At 43.7% G+C, this 20424-nt stretch overlaps 1 protein-coding gene across 4 annotated transcripts in view; it reads right to left on the bottom strand.

Moving 5' to 3' along the window:
• Positions 1-20424, bottom strand: part of SPEN (spen family transcriptional repressor) — a 134373-nt gene that overhangs the window by 13333 nt on the left and 100616 nt on the right. For 2 of the 4 annotated variants that reach the window (XM_073570214.1, XM_073570217.1), the window contains 6 exons: positions 2715-2875; positions 2406-2606; positions 2149-2300; positions 1660-1785; positions 1288-1401; positions 539-652 (listed from right to left, as the gene is read on the bottom strand). In XM_073570214.1, coding sequence (XP_073426315.1) covers positions 539-652; positions 1288-1401; positions 1660-1785; positions 2149-2300; positions 2406-2606; positions 2715-2875 — 868 coding nt within the window. The remainder of the gene's footprint in view (positions 1-538; positions 653-1287; positions 1402-1659; positions 1786-2148; positions 2301-2405; positions 2607-2714; positions 2876-20424) is intronic. The other 2 variants (XM_073570215.1, XM_073570216.1) reach the window with 2 other exon arrangements.

Raw genomic sequence — 20424 nt, 5'->3', positions numbered from 1 at the left:
GTGATGGAAGAAGCTACCACGTTACCATAAGATCGCCACAAGAAGACATAACAGGAGAAAGGACAGAACTATAGGGAAAGTGGAAATGGGATGGTATAGGCAGGGGTTTCAGACACTGAGAATGTATAACGGCAGTGTGTGTGAGCCTACACATAGTGTGGGGACTGCTAGATCAAAAGATCCAGCACATTTCACTGACCAACCACAGAAAGGTAAAAAGAAAAACCATGACACCCAGGTCAGAAGTTGGATCATCTTCTCCCCAGCACATGATCAGGGTTACCTTCGTGTAGAGCATTAACTGCTTACCAGTAACAAGAGGTTTAAAGAAATTACAACAAGATGCTCAGAGACACAAGGCCGGCGCTCCGCTACTAAATGCTTCACGTCAGCCTACAGGCTCTGGGAAAGCTGAGCTTATTCAGCAGCTTTCCAGCAATCCCCTGCCGTGGGTTTAACAATATCAAAACTTGCTAGAAAATCCTACTAATTTCAGGATTTAAATTTTGATGCACTTATTAAGGTGGTCTCTGCACACCTTAACGACATTCCCACCAATCTTCCTCCCCTTGGTCTCTTTTACAGCTGCTTGGGCAAATTCAATCTCATTGTAGAGAATCAGGGCCATGCCTTTAAAGCGATCATACACCACCTGTCAGGGAAAAAAAACAAAAACAAGGAAACATAAGAGCCACGTCCACTGGGGACTTGGTAAAAGATCAGCGTTCATCTCGTCTTGTTTCAATGTGGATTCTGATTTATTGGCCATCTCTTATCCCACGCAGTAAAATGGAATCCATTATTGACTTGATAAAAGGTCTAAATTTGCTAAAGTTTGTCTCCGGGTCTAAAGGTTGAGCTGTGGGGCTCTTTAAGATATGCACTGTATTCCATATAAATCCTTAGTGGTTATTGTTACTGGTAAGACAGCTGTGGGCTTGTATAGAGGTGTGAATGACGTGGCCTCACTTGGCAATGAATATGTGGATGTACAATGTATACTGCACCATCTCCACAAACTGCTGTCAGGGACAAGCGAAGCTCACACAGTACTGGCAATACAGATGGTGCAAGCTCTGATCCCGGATGTGTACTATTACATGACTATTACAAATACGGTCAGACCAGCTCATTACAACTCACAACTTAGGGTTTTCTTCTCTGATTAAAAGGCCATGATGTCTGACAATATATGTAATTGTAATTAAAAGGATGAAAGGACAGGAAAGAATTTAAGAAGATGCAGGATTAACACGGACATCATAGAATGTGTGTTGGGTAACGTACCTTAAGTACAGGCCCATAGCGGCTAAAATGGCGAGTTAAATACTGCTCTGTTACACTGGAGGACAGGCCATCTATCCAAACACAGTTGGTGGGCATACTTTTCCCAAAGCCGAGCTGTGAATGATAAATATGGAGAAATGTAAGATTCACGAGGCGGGTACATGTACATATCTATATGGAGGAGCGCTGTTTTAACAATGGACCTTTTCTATTTTGGCCTCTTATGCTACAATTAAAGGTACTTCAATCATTTACTGAACAGGATGTGCCATACTGACTGGTTCGTACATGGCCCATATTGTCGCACGGCCTAACTAATGGGGCTGGTTTTAATTTCTGGGGTGGGACACCAATTCACGCTGAACTGTATACCTTCAACCGGTTGTTTCCCAGATACTCTCCGTCCATCTTCTTAATGGCTTTACAGACGCTTGTAATATCGCAGTACTGCAGGAAGGCATACTGAGGGACACCGTTCACCTTCTTTACATCGATATCCTGGACAGCAGAGATGAATACAAGTGAGATCAATAGGGCAGAAGTGGTGTGAAAGCACAACCTGCGATGTGTGCCACACAAGCCGGATTAACTAACACACGGGCACAAGTATAAAACTACATAGAACAAGACCAATGCTCCCAATACTAATCTGGAACATAATACGCCCTTATCTACAATAGAGCGTGGGATTTCCTGAGATCACGTTATATGTTGTGCACATTACGATAAGAACAAATGAAATAATCAAGTGTCAATCGATTTTGACGTAAACCTCCTTTATCCACAGCCCAAAACAGCGCAATGACGCTACAAAAAGTGAGAAAATAAAGGAGCTGTCAGAAGCCGCCAATGACCACCTACCACAATCTCCCCAAATCTCTGGAACACGTTGTGTAGATCCAGGTGGGTCGTGGTTTTCTCCAAGTTACCGATGAAGAGAGTCCTGGTGGCCTTGGGGTGAAACTCATCTATTCGCTCATCGAGAGGCCGGAACTCATTCTCACTTTCTGTTTCTGGAGGAAACGCAGTACAGGCTTGTGATTTCTGTCACAGCACATATTCCACACAGGTCCGCACCCACTTTTATTCATTCATTCATGGATGATGTGACAACGTACCTGGTCCTACCCATGCAGTTACTTCTATCTGCATGCCAAAGAAGAGTTTGCCTTTTGATGCGTTAAGTGCTTTTTCCTGATCTTCCTGCTGCCTGAAAAACACCAGACCGTATCGCTCCTCGGATACACCGTGTATCTGCACTGAAGTGACTTTACCGTACTTCTTAAACTCATGAAAAAGTCCATCTTTAAGGCTTGAATCTAGAGACAAAAGATAAATCTTCATGTATTTTCATAACTTAGTTAAAATGTCTGCGCTAGGATTCATTCGCGACGTGTGGACATAATGGACTTTTCCACATACTCTACCTGTCGAGCGCACAGGGAGATTCTGAACTTTGATTCCAAAGCTCTTGCGAGGTTCATCTTTATCAATAGATAAGATTGGCTGGGAAGGAGGTGCTGGGACAGCTGCAGACTGCACGGACCTGGCAGGAGACTCGTCACTGGAGGTGCTGCTGGAATCACTGCTGTAATAACACAACCGCTGTCAGTCCCACCACAGTCACAGCTGGCAATCATATACATACATCTACATAAGACAGCAATACACCTCAGAGGTTAAAGCATATCTGTTTCCAACTTTAGGGTTAACGACTTGTCATTCAGTTAATTTCACAAACTAGTCTGAAGTGTCAAAGTCTAGCGCTGCAGTGAAGGGTCACGGTATGTAGCTGACCTGATTTACGTAAAAGAGGGGAGTATGAGGTCAATACCCAAAAAGAATATGTGGCAGTACTCATTTTGCAAAAAAAAAATATAGTAAGGAAAGCAGCAGAGTAAGTTACTTATAAAAAATAATATATTTAGCGCATAGGACATAGAAAAACAATGAAGCAAATCCAGAGAATATTTAAGACCGTTATCAAAGTGCGAGGGCAGCAACATCCAAACCTGCCTGAGGCTGTGCACACAGTCATTTTCAGGAGTTTTGGAGCAGAAGCTCAGCTGAAACATCCAAGTTCAGTTTGTTTTTTTTTATCAATGAGGATTTGGAGAGTTTCCTCTCAGCTTCAGCTCCAAAAAGTCGTTAAAAAAACCCAACTTATTATGAACATGCCCTAAAAAGGGATTGATCATTTGATTCACGCTGACTGAATAATGGACAGCAGGAATCATAGTTCGTATTCAATTACAAACTAGAAAAGTTTAGCAAATACAATTGTATCACAAAATGTAGGCAATAATAATTACAGTTGTGGCCAAAAGTTTTGACACCCCTGCAATTCTGTCAGATAATACTCAGTTTCTTTCTGAAAATTATTGCAAACACAAATTCTTTGTTATTATTATCTTCATTTAATTTGTCTTAAATGAAAAAACACAAAAAGAATTGTCCTAAAGCCAAATTGGATATAATTCCACACCAAACATAAAAAAGAGGGTGGACAAAAGTATTGGCACTGTTCGAAAAATCCTGTGATGCTTCTCTAATTTGTGTAACTAACAGCACCTGTAACTTACCTGTGGCACCTAACAGGTGTTGGCAATAACTAAATCACACTGGCAGCCAGTTGACATGGATTAAAGTTGACTCAATCTCTGTCCTGTGTCCTTGTGTGTACCACATTGAGCATGGAGAAAAGAAAGAAGACCAAACAACTGTCTGAGGACTTGAGAAACCAAATTGGGAGGAAGCATGAGCAGTCTCAAGGCTACAAGTCCATCTCCAAAGACCTGAATGTTCCTGTGTCTACCGTGCGCAGTGTCATCAAGAAGTTTAAAGCCCATGGCACTGTGGCTAACCTCCCTAGATGTGGACGGAAAAGAAAAATTGACAAGAGATTTCAACGCAAGATTGTGCGGATGATGGATAAAGAACCTCGACCAACATCCCAACAAGTTCAAGCTGCCCTGCAGTCCGAGGGTACAACAGTGTCAACCCGTATTATCCGTCGGCGTCTGAATGAAAAGGGACTGTATGGTAGGAGACCCAGGAAGACCCCACTTCTTACCCCGAGACATAAAAAAGCCAGGCTGGAGTTTGCCAAAACTTACCTGAAAAAGCATAAAACGTTTTGGAAGAATGTTCTCTGGTCAGATGAGACAAAAGTAAAGCTTTTTGGGCAAAGGCATCAACAGAGTTTACAAGAGAAAAAAAAGAGGCATTCAAAGAAAAAAACACGGTCCCTACAGTCAAACATGGCGGAGGTTCCCTGATGTTTTGGGGTTGCTTTGCTGCCTCTGGTACTGGACTGCTTGACCGTGTGCATGGCATTATGAAGTCTGAAGACTACCAACAAATTTTGCAGCATAATGTTGTAGGGCCCAGTGTGAGAAAGCTGGGTCTCCCTCAGAGGTCTTCCAGAAGGACAATGACCCAAAACACACTTCAAAAAGCACTAGAAAATGGTTTGAGAGAAAGCACTGGAGACTTCTAAGGTGGCCAGCAATGAGTCCAGACCTGAATCCCATAGAACACCTGTTGAGAGATCTAAAATTGGCAGTTTGGAGAAGGCACCCTTCTAATATCAGGGACCTGGAGCAGTTTGCCAAAGAAGAATGGTCTAAAATTCCAGCAGAGCATTGTAAAAAAACTCATTGATGGTTACCGGAAGCGGTTGGTCGCAGTTATTTTGGCTAAAGTTGTGCAACCAAGTATTAGGCCCATTTTTAGAGTTTTGTGTGAAATGATCAATGTTTTGCTTTTTGCTTCATTCTCTTTTGTGTTTTTTCATTTAAGACAAATTAAATTAAGATAATAATACCAAAGAATTTGTGATTGCAATCATTTTCAGGAAGAAACTGAGTATTATCTGACAGAATTGCAGGGGTGTCAATACTTTTGGCCACAACTGTACATGGACAAGGAAATTGATTAAAAAAAAAAAAAAGAAAAAAGACTCAAGTAAAGAGGGAGAGGAATCATCACCCATATCTGAGGGATATGGATGGAGAGCAGGTGAAAAACACAGATTTAATAATTCCTCAATATGTGGCCATATATAAATGTGGTGTCTCCCATATCATGTAAATCGTTTATTCCTATGAAGAGAAGAATACCAGTAAATTTATTCTAAGTGTAACCCATAAGTGGTACTTTATAGCTGGAACAGTATGTATACTATATACGTATGGGCACAGACTGCAAGCAATTTTAACACCAGATATTACACATAATTGTCCCATTGTTATTTCTGGCCTGCAGCACCTCCAATAAATTACCACCTTTGGGTAAGGCTGAGTTCACACGTGGCGTTTTTTTCGCGTTTCCGCGGCGGTTTTAACCGCGCGATTTTGCCGCGAAAAATAAGCATCCCATGCATTCCGCAATGCTGTGCTAATGCTGCGGTTTTTACCGCGGCGGAATCGCTTCGCGGTATAAGCTGCAGCATGCTCATTAATTTGCGGAATCGTGGCGATCCCGCACCCATAGGAATGCATTGTTCCGCTTACATCCCGCATGTGGCTGTGCACACCATGTGGAAAGTAAGCAGAACATTTGCGGATGGTACCCACGGTCCGGAGGAGAGGAGACTGTCCTCCGGGCTGTGGGTACCATATCCCTGTAAAAAATAGAATTTAAAATAAAAAATATTGTTATTCTTACCTTCCGGCGTCCCGCGCAGCATTCCCGCCTCTCGCCACGCTCCCGGTCCCAGTAATCCTTTGCAAAAATGCCCGCGATGGCGTCCGTTCTCGCGGGATAGCGAAATCTCGCGGTCATTCGCGCGACGTCATCGCGAATGACCGCGAGACGTCGCGATCCCGCGAGAACGGACGCCATCGCGGGCATTTTCGCAAAGGATTACTGGGAACGGCTGCGCGGGACGCCGGAAGGTAAGAATAACACCATTTTTTATATTTTTTTACATTTTATCTTTTACTACTGATGCTGCATAGGCGGCCTCAGTAGTAAAAAGTTGTTTGACGAGTGTGACCAACCTGTCAATCAGTTCTCCAAGCGATGCTACAGATCGCTTGGAGAACGCTAGCATTTTGCAAGCTAATTACGCTTGCAAAATGCTAGTTTTTCAGCGGGAAAATCGCGGGAATTTAAAATGCGATTTTCCCGCGGAATGGAATTCCGGAATTCTCGCGGTAATTTCCGCGAGAGTTCCGGTACGTGTGCACTTAGCCTTACACTTAAGAGTAAATTTACTGGTATTCTTTTCATCATAGGAATAGACCATTTACATGATATGGGAGACACCATATTTATATATGGCCACATATAGAGTAATTATTAAATCTGTGTTTTTCATCTGCTCCCCATATCCTTCAGATGTGTGATGATTCCTTTCCTTCTTTACCTGAGTCTTTTTAGCAATTTCCTTGAATGTAATTATTATTGCCTACATTTTTGCGATACTAGAATAAACTTTTCTAGTTTGTAATTGACTATTACTGGCTCCATATTTCTCCTATTCAATATTGCATATTTGGAGTGTATAGTCACATCAATCAATAAGGGTCTATGGGGCAGAAAGGCCATGGGCGGCATGGTGGCTCAGTGGTTAGCACTTAAGCCTTGCAGAGCTGGGGTCATGGGTTCAAATCCCACCATCTGGAAGGAGTTTGTATGTTCTCCCCGTGTTTGTGTGGGTTTCCTCCGGGTTAGGCTGGTTTCACATTAGCGTTGAAACAACGCTGCGCACTGCGTCGGTAAGCCCCACCCCGATCCGGCTCCCTGCCCGCCCTATCCGGGATCACCGCCTACTATCGCATTTGCACGCATGCGATCGGCGCACCCTATCTTTAGCATAGGGTGCGCCGATCATGCGCTGCCAGTGTGAAAGTAGCATGCTGCGCACTTTTGACGATCGCATGCATGCAAATGCGATAGTAGGCGGTGATCCCGGATAGGGCGGGCAGGGAGCCAGATCGGGGCGGGGCTTACCGACACAGTGCGCAGCGTTGTTTCAACGCTAATGTGAAACCAGCCTTATCCGGGTTCCTCCCACATTCCAAAGCATTACTGTAATGGAATTTAGATTGTGAGCCCCATCGGGGGACGGTGCCAATAATGTCTATAAAGCCCTGTGGAATTAATGGCGCTATATAAATGAGTAAAATAAATAAATATGTAGACAAACATCTTGATTTATTATGCTGTTCTAATGATATTGTTTCTAGGAATCATAGTTTGGTTGCATTACCGTCAGCCACGGACTATGCATCTCTAATATGAGAGGCAGGTCCCCGGCAGCTTTCCCTTTTAACGGACAGATCTCTCCCCATGCGTGTGCAGAGAGACCTGTCAGTCAGAGGATCGGGGTGTGTAAAAGCCACCGGGACCTGCTTCAGACTCATCACCTTTTCCATAGCCCCCGGTAGGCTTTCTTTTTTCCTTTAAGTATGCCTCTCTGAAGGCTTTAATAATGCAGCCGCACTGGGATTCATGCGGTCTAGGGTGTGGGAAGCATGAATCAGTTGACAGGTTCCCTTTAAAAACACGTGTATAGGTAAAGGTCTTTTTTACACAGGATGAATGCCTGATCAATTCTTATAGCTGTGATTGTCACTGGACTATAACTGTTACAAAGAGATGCAAAGTAACATCACGAGTTCCGCTCTATTTAAATATGAATAAATCATCCCGATGCTCATTCTGGAAAAATCATCTTCCTATGAACAAGACTTCAGGCTACGTTCACACATTGTGTTCAGACGTTCTATATTTAGCGACAGACCACAGAATTAATAATCATCTCCTCTGCAAAACTGGTGCAGATAGGATAACTGAGTAACACTGGGTCCCACTAAGCTGTGATACGTAGTCTCTCTGCTTCAGATCTGTTTTGGTCAATAAATTTGATCTCTGGTCCTAAAAAATAAAGATACACAGAACGTCTGGAAACAAGTTCTTCAAATTAAAGAGCAGCGTGCCCGATCCACAAGGGGGAGCCCTACATCCACCGCACAGCGGGAGCAAACTAATAGTAGGACTCATAACCCCATTAGTGAACGTCATGTCCCAAGAAATTCCTGTGCAGTCACAAAACTGCAAGAACTGTACATAAAGCAGAGCTCACAGTCCTGGACTCTTCTATATGGGCACCGGGCAGGATATGGGGCATGGGAGCAGCTGCCCTTTCTAAAAACTCTGAGCTGGAAAGTGTCTGGTTGCTGTTGGAAACATCTCCAGTTTTCCCATGCACTCCCGCATTGGGGCTTTTGGATCATTTCAACCACCATAGAATTAGAAAAAGGAAATGAAGCATATAAACCAGATATAGACCGTGCCTCTAGCATTTCAGCATCTCTCGTCATAAAAGTACAATGTGCTCAGGCGTTTTTTTTTTCACCACCCATTCATTTCAATGGGTGAAAAACCTGAAAAAACGCCATTGTGGAAAAAAAACCATGCAAAGCAAAATCTTGACAAAAAAACAAGCTGTGTGTATGAGATTTCAGAAAGCTCCGACTTTGCTGTTCCTGTTAATCGCAGCTGAAAATTTGCATTAAAAACGCTGCAAAAATGCATAGTGTAAACTAAGGCTTAGACTCAACTTATTTTTGCCAAATAGAATCTGTCACCAATTTAAGTGGCCCCTCATGAGAGCAGCATGGTGTCAGGGCAGATACCCAGTTTTCATCACTAGAATCAGGATCTCCGTCTCTCCATTATCCAGCTCTCACATGAGGTGACAACCTGGTGACAGATCCCTTTATCCAAGTGTTCACAGAGTAAAATGTAGATTTCCTTGGAAGCATTTAAAACCCAATGACACAACTTTTTCTGTTTGTTTTTTTTAATAATTGCAGGAAGATATGTGAAAATGGAAGATTATAAAAACTTGATTATGTATTTGTGTTTTTGTTATTCTCAGTTTCTGCATAGCTCAATGGCTGGTACAAGTAACAATACATCACGATCCTTTTGCATTGCAGGTTATTGTTCTGTCAGTGGTTTCCTGTGCCAGGGTTTATTGCGATTGCTACCAGTCAGGCTTCAGTAGAACCTATCAGCCATGAATACTCATGGGCAACCAGCGTCCAGCGTTGCTGATCTCTCGCTGCAGCGATGTGCGCTGGCCAGCGGGAGACCAGCGATCAAAAAACGGCCCAGGCCGATGCTGCATGATCAGCAATAACCGGAAGGGGTGCCGGTCGCTGATCCCCGTGTCACACACAGCGATCTCGCTGGCGAGATCGCTGTGGCATCACAAAATCAGCGATCTCGCTAGCGAGATCGCTGTGACGGGGCCTTTAGGGTATTTACCAATGGGGCGTGGCTCACAAGATTCTCTGGGGGCGTGTTTTGTGGGTTGCTTTTCTTAATCACCCTGTAAGCCACACCCTCTTATTAAAGATCGTAAAAATTAACGCTACACAAAAAGGTCCAAATCTCTTGATCACACACAAAACAAACAAACAAAAAAAAGCATACGCAGAGGATCAGCGGGAATTACAATAAGAACAGAAGCTACCCACATGACCTGATTGCAGCTCCTCTGAAAATGAGGCCTAATCTCTCCTGTGATTTATCGGTGTAATATAGAGTGCAGCGGGTACACATCTACCGCCATGTTGGCTTCACTGTGATAATACTGAGGCTATCTTTAGAGATTTGCGCTCATTCCAGGAAATAAAATTAATTCACATCACATTAACTGCAACAAAAACTGGAAATACAATATTGGAAACAGTATGGGGAAAAATGTGCAATAATATGTGTAGATAAAACAGACACTTGTGAATCTGAAAGAGAAAGTGTTAAAGAGCCATTTCCCAGGCCAGCTGTCCTGCGGATTATAGCTGTGTTATGAAGCACCTCTAGAGAGGTCAAGACCCTATGCCTCTGTACTCGTTCGACACAAGGCCGCCAATGAGAACATAGCAATAAATCCTAAAACTCAGAGCCTTTTACACACTTGTGCCAGAACTACACAGGCCTATGATGTTACTTGCACGCACTGGCATTACCTGTAATTCACATCTAGGATTTGTACCAGAAGTGGGTCCTGCACCAATATCTACTTGATGTAAGGTTAGTGATTTGTAAAATGGTAACAAAAAAAAAACAAAAAACACTTTCCATAAATGTTTTATCTGCATTTCATATGTGGGTAAATGCACAGTGTGGATTTGATGCTGGTTTGCACTGCAAATATCCACACTGCAGGTTATTATTATTATTTATTTATATAGCACCATTAATAATATGGTGCTGTACATGAGAAGGGGGTTACATACAAAATGTTAATTTCTGCACAGAAAATGTACAATGTCTTAATGAGATTTTATAATGTTTCAATACCTTTGCTGCAGATTTTTGACAGGAAAATAAGCACAGAAAGTCCCAAACCAATTACTCATGGGATGCACTTACTTTATGGGATTATTGGTTGTGTGGCTGCAGTTACAACGCCAGAATACCTGGTTAAGTCTTGTACCTCCGTGTGCATGACCCACAGGACAAATACAGCTCTGGCAAAACATAAGAGCCCACTGCAAAATTTTCAGTTTGTCGGATTTTCCTCTTTAGGCTACTTTCACACATCAGGTTTTCGGCGTCAGGCGCGATCCGGCGTCGTGCCGGAACGCCGGATCCGGCAAATGTTTCGTAAAACCTGATGTGACGGATCCGGTTTTCTGCCGGATCCGTCTTTTTCTGGACAGACAAAACCGGATCCGTCTCATCCGGTTCATCCGTTTTTCGACGGATTAGGCCGGATCCGGTTTTTAAAATTGACCCATGTGGCCTTCCGAACGGGATTAGCTACTGGAAAACTAGATATAGCATGTTCCTACAGCCCTTCTTTGACAGGTTGTAGAGGAGAAAGTGCAGGTTGGAGAGAAGAGCAAGTTACTGGCGAAGATGGATGTTGTCATTGGAAATATTTTGAAGAATTTGGCGGATTTTACAGCGGAGGCAAATCGTTTGAGGGTGATTGTTCTGGAGAAGGAGAGAGCGAGACAGCAGCGCATCAGGCATCGTAGACGACGTTTGTGGATCCACCCCATCACAGCCAAGAGAATGACGCGTGGGGTCTATTCTACACTATGCATGGACCTTCGACGAAACCCGGATAAATTTTTTGGATATGTTAGGATGAAAATGGAGAATTTTGATTACTTGGTGGAGCGCATTGCACACCTCATAAGAAAAGCGGACACCTATTGCCGCTTCTCTGTTTCACCCGCAGAGCGTCTGATGGTGACTTTAAGGTAAGCCACATTTATTGGATATGATCGCATCAGAGCACACTTTCACTGCAATCTTGTTGGTGGTAATTTGTATCTCCAAGTGTTATAGGTCAGTTTTGGTATGTAATGCTGTGATTTAAAACTAATTTATTGTTTTTTTAATTCCCCACAGATTTCTTGCAACTGGAGAATCCCTTTCGTCACTGCATTTCCAGTACAGACTCGGGATTTCCACCATATCTGGAATTGTGAAGTACACATGCCGTGCACTGTGGGACTCCTTAGCTGAAGAGTTTTTACCAGAGCCCACAACAGAGAGGTGGATTGAAATTGCTGACAAGTTTCAACAGATATGTCAGTTTCCAAACTGCTTGGGCGCTGTGGACGGGAAACATATCCGCATTGTAAAGCCAGCTGGATCGGGATCTGAATATTTCAATTACAAGAAATATTTTTCAATTGTCCTCATGGCCATCGCTGACGCGGAATACAAATTTATTGCGGTTGATATTGGGGCCTATGGCCGCTCCAATGACTCTCAAGTTTTCAAACTGTCTGCCATGGGGCGTAAACTGTATGGAAACACCTTCCAGTTCCCACCACCTAGACCGCTGCCGCAAACATCTGGTCCACCTATGCCATTTGTCTGTGTAGGGGATGAAGCCTTCCAGCTGTCAGAACACCTTTTGAAACCATACTCTAGCAGAGGATTGACAAGACCAAAACGCATTTTTAATTACCGCCTCACAAGAGCAAGAAGAATGGTTGAATGTACCTTTGGTATTCTGACAACCAAATGGCGGGTCCTATTGACTGCGATCAACCTCAAGACAGAAACTGTGGACGAGGTGATCAAAGCGTGCGTGGTACTCCACAATTTTGTCATCTGCAAGGAACCCATTTCCATTGAGGACACCTCTGAAGAAACCACCTTGCAAGATTACCATGACATTACCACTAGAAGTTCTGTGACGGTTTCAGTAATGAGGGACAATTTTGCACTATACTTTATGTCACCTCAAGGCAGAGTACACTGGCAGGATGACAGAGTGTGAAAGATTTGTGCCCAACCAAACGTGTGTACCTTCTGTACCAACAGTATATACCTTTGCCAACCAAAGTTGGCTATCTTGTCATGGTGTCTATTTTTAGCTTTAGGCCACAGGTGTGTACCTGGTTGTGTTTTATGCAAAGTATTTCACCTTTTAACAAAAGTTGTGTACATTGTTAGGAAATCACCAACAATAAACACAACTTTTTAGGTGAAATACTTTGCTTCAAACACAACCAGGAACACAACTGTGGAAAAAAGCTAAAATTTACCCACAGTTATATACCTAGTTTTGAATACCATTTCACCTTTTAAATACCCTGTATTTAACCTTTTTCGCCGCAGAAAGAAATGACAGACAACCAGTGTAAAATAATTTAACTTTTATTGAAAAATGTTTTTTTTAGTAAACTTTTTAAAAATTTTAATAAACTTGTTTAATAAAACTTTGAAACTATAAAACTGAAACCATAAAACTGGTCATTTTTATTTAAATACACACATTATAAATCTGTGTAGTGTGTGGTGGAAATACTGCTGTAGGGGCTGCGGGACACTTCGACACTGGGAGTGTGGAGAGAGGACTGGGATCGTGGTGGGGAAGGAACAGTTAGAGGTGAAGGTGTGGAAAAAACTACAGAATGGGTGGACATGTGGGAAGCAGAAGAGGTGGTGGGTGGTGGAGTGGAGGGTTGGGCAGGGACTGTAGAAGCAGATGATGTTGATGGCAAGTTGTATGGGGAAGGACTTTGGTACGGGGCAGGTTGCTGGAAGTGGGGAGATGTCTGGTACGGGGCAGGTTGCTGGAAGTGGGGAGATGTCTGGTACGGGGCAGGTTGCTGGAAGTGGGGAGATGTCTGGTACGGGGCAGGTTGCTGGAAGTGGGGAGATGTCTGGTACTGTGGAGGTTGCTGGTACTGGGGAGTTTGCAGGTACTGTGGAGGTTGCTGGTACTGGGGAGGTTGCTGGTGCTGGGGAGGTTGCTGGTGCTGGGGAGGTGGATGGTGCTGGGGAGGTGGATGGTGCTGGGGAGGTGGATGGTGCTGGGGAGGTGGATGGTGCTGGGGAGGTGGATGGTGCTGGGGAGGTGGATGGTGCTGGGGAGGTGGATGGTATGTAATAGGAGGGGGAGGATGGAAAGTGGCTGGAGGGGGTGTAGATGTAATAGGAGGGGGAGGATGGAAAGTGGCTGGAGGGGGTGTAGATGTAATAGGAGGGGGAGGATGGAAAGTGGCTGGAGGGGGTGCAGGTGGAGGAACTACTGTGGTGGGAAGAGGAGGAGGAGGTTGGGAGGTAACTTGCTGGAGAGCAGCGTGGCATGAATGCATTACATGCATCTGCTGGGCAGGAGAGAGCGTTTCCATGCGCTCCACAACAGACCTGAAAAAGGTGTGGTTTGGCGAAGATCTTGCTTCTGAATGCATGGTTTGCAGAAGTGTCTTCACCTCCAGAATGCTGGAGTTGATCTGCTGATAGCCTGCGGAGATTTGCTCTGACAAGACTTTTAGACAGTTCTGGAAAGATGCATTCAGATGCAAGAACTCTGGCGCATAAGTCTTTTCCTGACCCCTCTGCCGCTGCCGCCCAGTACCCGCAGGTGTACTAGAGGTGGCAGGGGCAGAAGGGTGGGGTAAAGGGAAAGCGATCTCCTCACCAGCAGCTTCATGTAATGTAGGCGGCCACGATGCTCCTGTGCTGGTGGATGGGACAGATGGGTCGAATGTGTTGGAAGGCTGGGAAGGTGCAGATGTACCGGGGCGGTCGAAGTGTCCCTCGGTGCCGGTCTCCTGAGGGATCGCCTCAGAAGGGTCCAATCGTGCCGGCTCCCGAGTGCTGCTCACCGTGCTGTGGAATAAAGAGAAAAAAAAAAAATTAAAATACTGACATGGTATGGCCCTAGCTGAAAAAAAAATTTACATCTAACATTTTTTTTCACATGTGGTGTGTAATATTTACCTTCTGGTGACCATTGTTTCCCGGAGGAACGACAGGGCTTCTGCGTACTTGTACTTGCTCCTGCGTCCTCCAGATCCACTCGGGGCCCGCATCTCTTTATTGAACTCCTTCTTGAAACGATCTCTCACAGACCGCCACCGATTCACAATTCTGTTCCCTGAAACGAGAAAGGAGTGGTTAGTATACAACATCAGTGTTTCCCAAACTCCAGTACTCATGGTCCCCAGGGGTCATGTTTTCAGGATTTCCATAGTAAATAGAAATCCTGAACACATGATCCGTGGGGACCATGAGGACTGGAGTTCTGGAAACACTGGTTTACATCAAGCAACCGGTACTGTATATACTTACGCTCTTTAATCTGGTCCCGAGCTTCGAGGTCCTCCCAGCGGCCCACAAGGAGCGAACAGATTTCCTCCCAGAGTCGTCGGGTAACGATCAGGTCAGCGTGGCGGCGGTCAGCCATATTCCAGAGCGGCTCCTTTTCTCTGACGAGATCGATGAGGCGGTCCACATCAATCCCTCCATCCTCACCGTCAGAGTCGGGAGCACGCTGTGAAGGCTGTTAAAGAAAAAGACAAAAATAACATAATTAGCCTCCACAAAAGAAATGAAATAAAAAGTGCAAAAAAACAAAGCAAAAATATTTATACTAACACGCTTGTGACCGCCGCGTTGCTGTCGCCGACGACCCTGGGAGGCACTGCGATGACCTCTTGGCCAAGCACCAGATTGGGAAGACTAGAGAAGAAAACAAAAAATGTTATGTCTTTGGATGTAGGCATTTGTTTGCTGTGTGTGGTCTGCAGAACATTGTTTTCTATGTGTTGTGTGTAGTGTGATGTTGTGTTTCTGCGTTTGATGCAAAAAACTTACCAATTGTGAGCCCACTCCAGGTGTCTGTCCACCCCTTCCTTCTTCTTCTGGGAGCTCCTCTTCATCTTGTGATTCCTGTTTTGAAATAAAAGGCAATGAATAGACATATATTACAGAGAAGATGGATTTTGGAAATAAAAACTTACCGTCAAACGCTGACGATGCGAGGGAGGGCTCCCAGAAGATGATGTGCTGTCTTGGCCACACTCCATGCCTGTGGGTGGTGTTCCAGCTGCTGCCATTGCTGCTGCTGCATCTATTGGGCGGCTGTTGAATAAAGAGAAACAAAGGGCCAATGAATATCTTGATATTCAATAGCCCTAGTTTGGAGGAATGGGTGATTTGATAATTACCGTCTCTCATCTGCTGCTGGACTCCCCTCCCGTTGTTCAGCATGCTGCTCCAATTGGGGTGGTGCTGATGGTGCTGCTGCAGATGTCTCCTGCCTTCTCCTGCACCTGGTTGCTGTCTTGGGTGGCATGTTGGGTGTGGCTGTGGGTCCCACTGTCTTGCTTTTATATATGTCTTGTGGGCAGAGCTACTGAGCATGCTCAGACCAAAAAACCGGATCCGGCCGCCGGATCCGGCTTTCGCCGGATCCGGAGCATTGCGGCGCTCATAGGCTTTCATTGTGTGAAAAAGCCGGACGCGCCGGATCCGGCGTGTCCGGCTTTTTCGCCGGAGACAAAAAACGTTACAGTCACCGTTTTTTCCAGACGCCGGATCGCGACACATTGCGACACATTGCCGGATCCGGCGAAAACCGGATGAAACGCATGGCCATCCGGCGCGATCCGGCGCAAATGCAAGTCAATGGGGGGGAAACCGGATCCGGCATTGCATTTCGCCGGATCCAGTTTCTGTCAAAAGCGCCGGATCGCGCCTGACAGCGAAAACCTGATGTGTGAAAGAGGCCTTATAGGTATATTTTTGAGTAAAATGTAAATTGCTCTTCTATTCTATAAACTACTGACAGCATGTCCTGGAATTTCCAAGCACTAAATTTTGTATTTATTTTCAGAAAATGAGAAATGGTCAAAAAAAAAAAAAAAAAAAAAAAATGCAGTGCTTGCAGACCTCAAATAATGCTAAGAAAACAAGTTCATAATCATTTAGAAACAATACTAATGTTGTAACTCAGGAAGAGTTCAGAAATCAATATTTTGTGGAATAACCATGATATTTAATCACAGCTTTCATGCATCTTGGCATGCTTTCCACCAGTCTGTCACACTGCTTTTGGGTGACCTTATGCTACTCCTGGTACAAAAATGTAAGCAGTTCTTGTTTGTTTGATGGCTTGTGACTATCCATCTTCCTCTTGATTACATTCCAGAGGTTTTCAATGGGGCTCAGGTCTGGAGATTGGGCTGGCCATGACAGGGATTTGATGTGGTGGTCCTTCATCAACACATTGATTGACCTAGCTGTGTGGCATGGTGCATTGTCCTGCTGGAAAAAACAGTCCTCAGAGTTGGGGAACATTGCCTGAGCAGAAGGAATCAACTGTTTTTCCAGGATAACCTTGTATGCGGCTTGATTCATATGTCCTTCGCAAAGATTACCTGCCCAATTCCAGCCTTGCTGAAATATCCCCAGATCATCACCGATCCTCCACCAAATTTCACAGTGGGTGCAAGACACTGTGGCTTGTATGCCTCTCCAGGTCTCCGTCTAACCATTAGATGACCAGGTATTGGGCAAAGCAGAAAATTAGACTCATCTGAGATTACCTTACTCCAGTCCTCTATGGTCCAATTCTTAGAGTAATGTGCACATGTTGCGAATTCCAGTGTGCATTTTTCCGCACGGATTTTGCTAAATCTGCAGGTAAAATTACCTGCGTTTTACCTGTGGATTTAGTGCAGATTTCCTGCGGATTTTGTGAGTATTTCGCCTGCGTTTTTACACCTGCGGATTTCTACAATGGAGCAGATGTAAAAACGCTGCGGATTCCGCACAAAGAATTGACATGCTGCAGAAAGTAAACCGCAGCAAATCTGCACGGAATTTTCCGCAGCATGTGCATAGCGTTTTTTAAATTCCATTGGTTAAAATGGTACTGTACACCGCAGCAGAATCTGCTGTGGATCCGCAGGGCCATATCCACTGCGGATCCACACCAGAATCCGCAACATGTACACATACCCTTAGACTATGTGCACACGTATGCAGAAAATTTCTGCATTAAACCAGGACTCCTTCCCAGAAAACGCGCGTTTTTTTCCGAGCGTTTTTGCCGCGATTTTTTTTGTGCGTCCCCAGACACACATAAAATAGCCAGAAAGGCGGAATTTACCGCGAAATTAATGAGCATGCTGCGTTTTTTTTACCGTGAAGCTTTTTTTTGCGGTAAAAAATGCATCAATATGCACAAAAAGTGCAAAATGCATTAAAATGAATGGGAAGCTTCTTTTGTGCGTTTTTCCCCGCGGATTTTTTGGTAAATCCACGGGAAAAACGAAAAAAAAAAACGCTGTGTGTGAACACAGCCTTATCGTCTTTGGCAAACTTTAGCCTGGCTCTCCTTTACTTCTCATTGATGAAAGGCTTTTTTCTAGCTTTACATGACTTGAGCCCTGCCTCTAGGAGCTTGTAACTAACTGTTCTTGCCGAGCACTTCACCCCAGCTGCCATTTGCCATTCCTTTTGTAGGTCACTTGATCCCTGGTCAGTGTAGAGTCACTTTTGCCCTCTGCCGGTCTGTAGCTTTGTTATCCCCAATGTCTGCTGTTTGACCTTGTTGTAATGGACTGCCATCTTACAAATTTTAAGGATGGAGGAAACATTTTGCTCACTGTATCCCTCTGCTAGTAAAACCAGAATTGAGCCCTTCTTTTACTCTCAAGACTTTTCAACTCTTTTGGCATGGTTTAAAGTTATTTTTTCATTCCTATTACTTTGGGATATTACTAGCACTTGTTTTGCCATCCAGCTTGTCCTATTGCAAGAGGATTGTGAACACCACAAGCAGGGCTTTTTTTTTATACTTTCCTTCATTAAATAAGATTTCGTTCGGGTGATCACCTAATCAGAAGCACATTAAGTAGAATGAGGTGTACTCTGGTTGGAATTCAACTGACACTGGAATTGAATGGCTGTCAAACATATAGAGAAGCGTTTTTTTATAAAACTGAGCAGTGGTCTCTTAATTTTGCCAGAGCTGTATATTTTACTACAATCACCTTGCAGGAGCACGGCTCAAAGAGACAGATTAGTTACTTCCAATGTGTGAACTGATGCGTATGGTAAGAATTACAATAAATAGTATTTAACATCTTTTTATTTCAGGCGCATTAGATATATGTCTTTAATAAGTTACCACAATCAGATCCAATACCTATGATCGGTGATGTGAAGCAAACATTGCATTTTTCTCCACCTTCTTGTAATGAACACCAACTTATAATCAATCCCATAATTATTCTCACATAGAGCAGACCCAGAGATCAATCCAACATAACGTCAGGGAATATTACATATATGGTCTTTAGCTTTTATGTGGCTCTGCACATGGCTGTGAACCACCGGTATGGGAACTTTTATTGTATTCATTGTAAGCACATAAGGGAAAATAATAATAATCTTGTGTATTTGGGGGTGATATAACTTCTAATTAATTTTTACTTTAAAATGAATGAGTTTTATATGTCTGCTCCAGTAGTTCCTGTGATGGCTTTAACCCTTAGTGGACAGTCCAATTTTTATTTTTATATCTGACGTGTCACGTTATGCAGTAATAACTCTGAAATGTTTCTACATATACTATTGATTTTTAGACTTTGTTTTTCATGACATATTATACTTTATGATAATGGGAAATTTAGGTTGATGTTTTGCGTTTACAAAAATACCAGAAATGCTACAAAAATAGTGATACCACACAAAAACATTAATAACATTTCCCTCATCTCTGCTTTAAATCTTTACACTTGTAAAATGTTATTTTATTTTGTTACTATTTTTAGAAGATTTAAAAACATAGCAGTAATTTGTCATTTTTTCAAAGAAATGTACACAACTTATTTTTTTAGGGACCTATTCAGTTTTGAAATGACTTTGGGTGGTCCTATATATTAGAAACCCCCCAAAAGTGATACCATTTTAAAAAATGCACCCATCAACATATTGAAAATTGCTTTCAAGTATTTTATTAACCCTTCAGGTGCTTTTCAGGAATTAATGCAAAATAGCACGAAAGGAATGAAAAAATATATTTTTCCCACCTGACTGTTGCTAACTTCAGAACAGGTCACTATAGTCGGCGGACATTAAGGCCAGTATTTGGCCATGAACTGCCATGATAAATATTAAGACAACACAATCAAGATTTCAGGATGCCAATGAAGTTAAAGAATATGTGCACACGTTGCGGATTCCAGTGCGGAATTTTCCTAAATCCGCAGGTAAAATGACCTGCATTTTACCTGCGGATTTAGTGCAGATTTACTGCGGATTATCTGCAGATTTTGTGCGGATTCCACCTGCGTTTTCCTAGAATGGAGCAGGTGTAAAACGCTGCGGAATCCGCACAAACATGACATGCTGCGGAAATGAACAGCGGTTTTTTATTTTACATAAGTTATAATGGTACTCTGCAACGCAGGAGAATCTGATGCGGACCTGTAGGGCCAAATCTGCTGCGGACCCACAGCAGAATCAGCAACGTGTGCACAGACCCAAAGGGGGAACCCCCACACTCTGTGAACCATCTAGATGTCGTAGTCACAATTGACAGAAACATTTAAGGGGTTAATCCCTTTCTGACATCTGAAGTAATATTCCATCCATGTGACCTGGGCCTATCTGACCAGGTACGAAATGTTATGTCATCGCAATCAGCCGCGCACACGGGGGTGCGCGGGCGATCTCCGTCGGGTGTCAGTTGATTCTGACAGTTGACATCCATCACTAGTTGCTAAGAGCGGTCACAGAATGAATGATGAGAGTTACAGCTAAGTGATAAGAAGACAGCAGGCGACGGCTGATGGGACTATTACTCCCATCGGCCTACCCCTGCTGCTGCTAACAACAGTGACAGCA

The sequence above is a fragment of the Dendrobates tinctorius genome, unplaced genomic scaffold, assembly GCF_039654945.1.
Source record: "Dendrobates tinctorius isolate UK_male_01 unplaced genomic scaffold, ASM3965494v1 ptg000028l, whole genome shotgun sequence".
NCBI classification, from domain to species: domain Eukaryota; kingdom Metazoa; phylum Chordata; class Amphibia; order Anura; family Dendrobatidae; genus Dendrobates; species Dendrobates tinctorius.
This window is presented reverse-complemented; position numbering and strand designations above follow the sequence as displayed.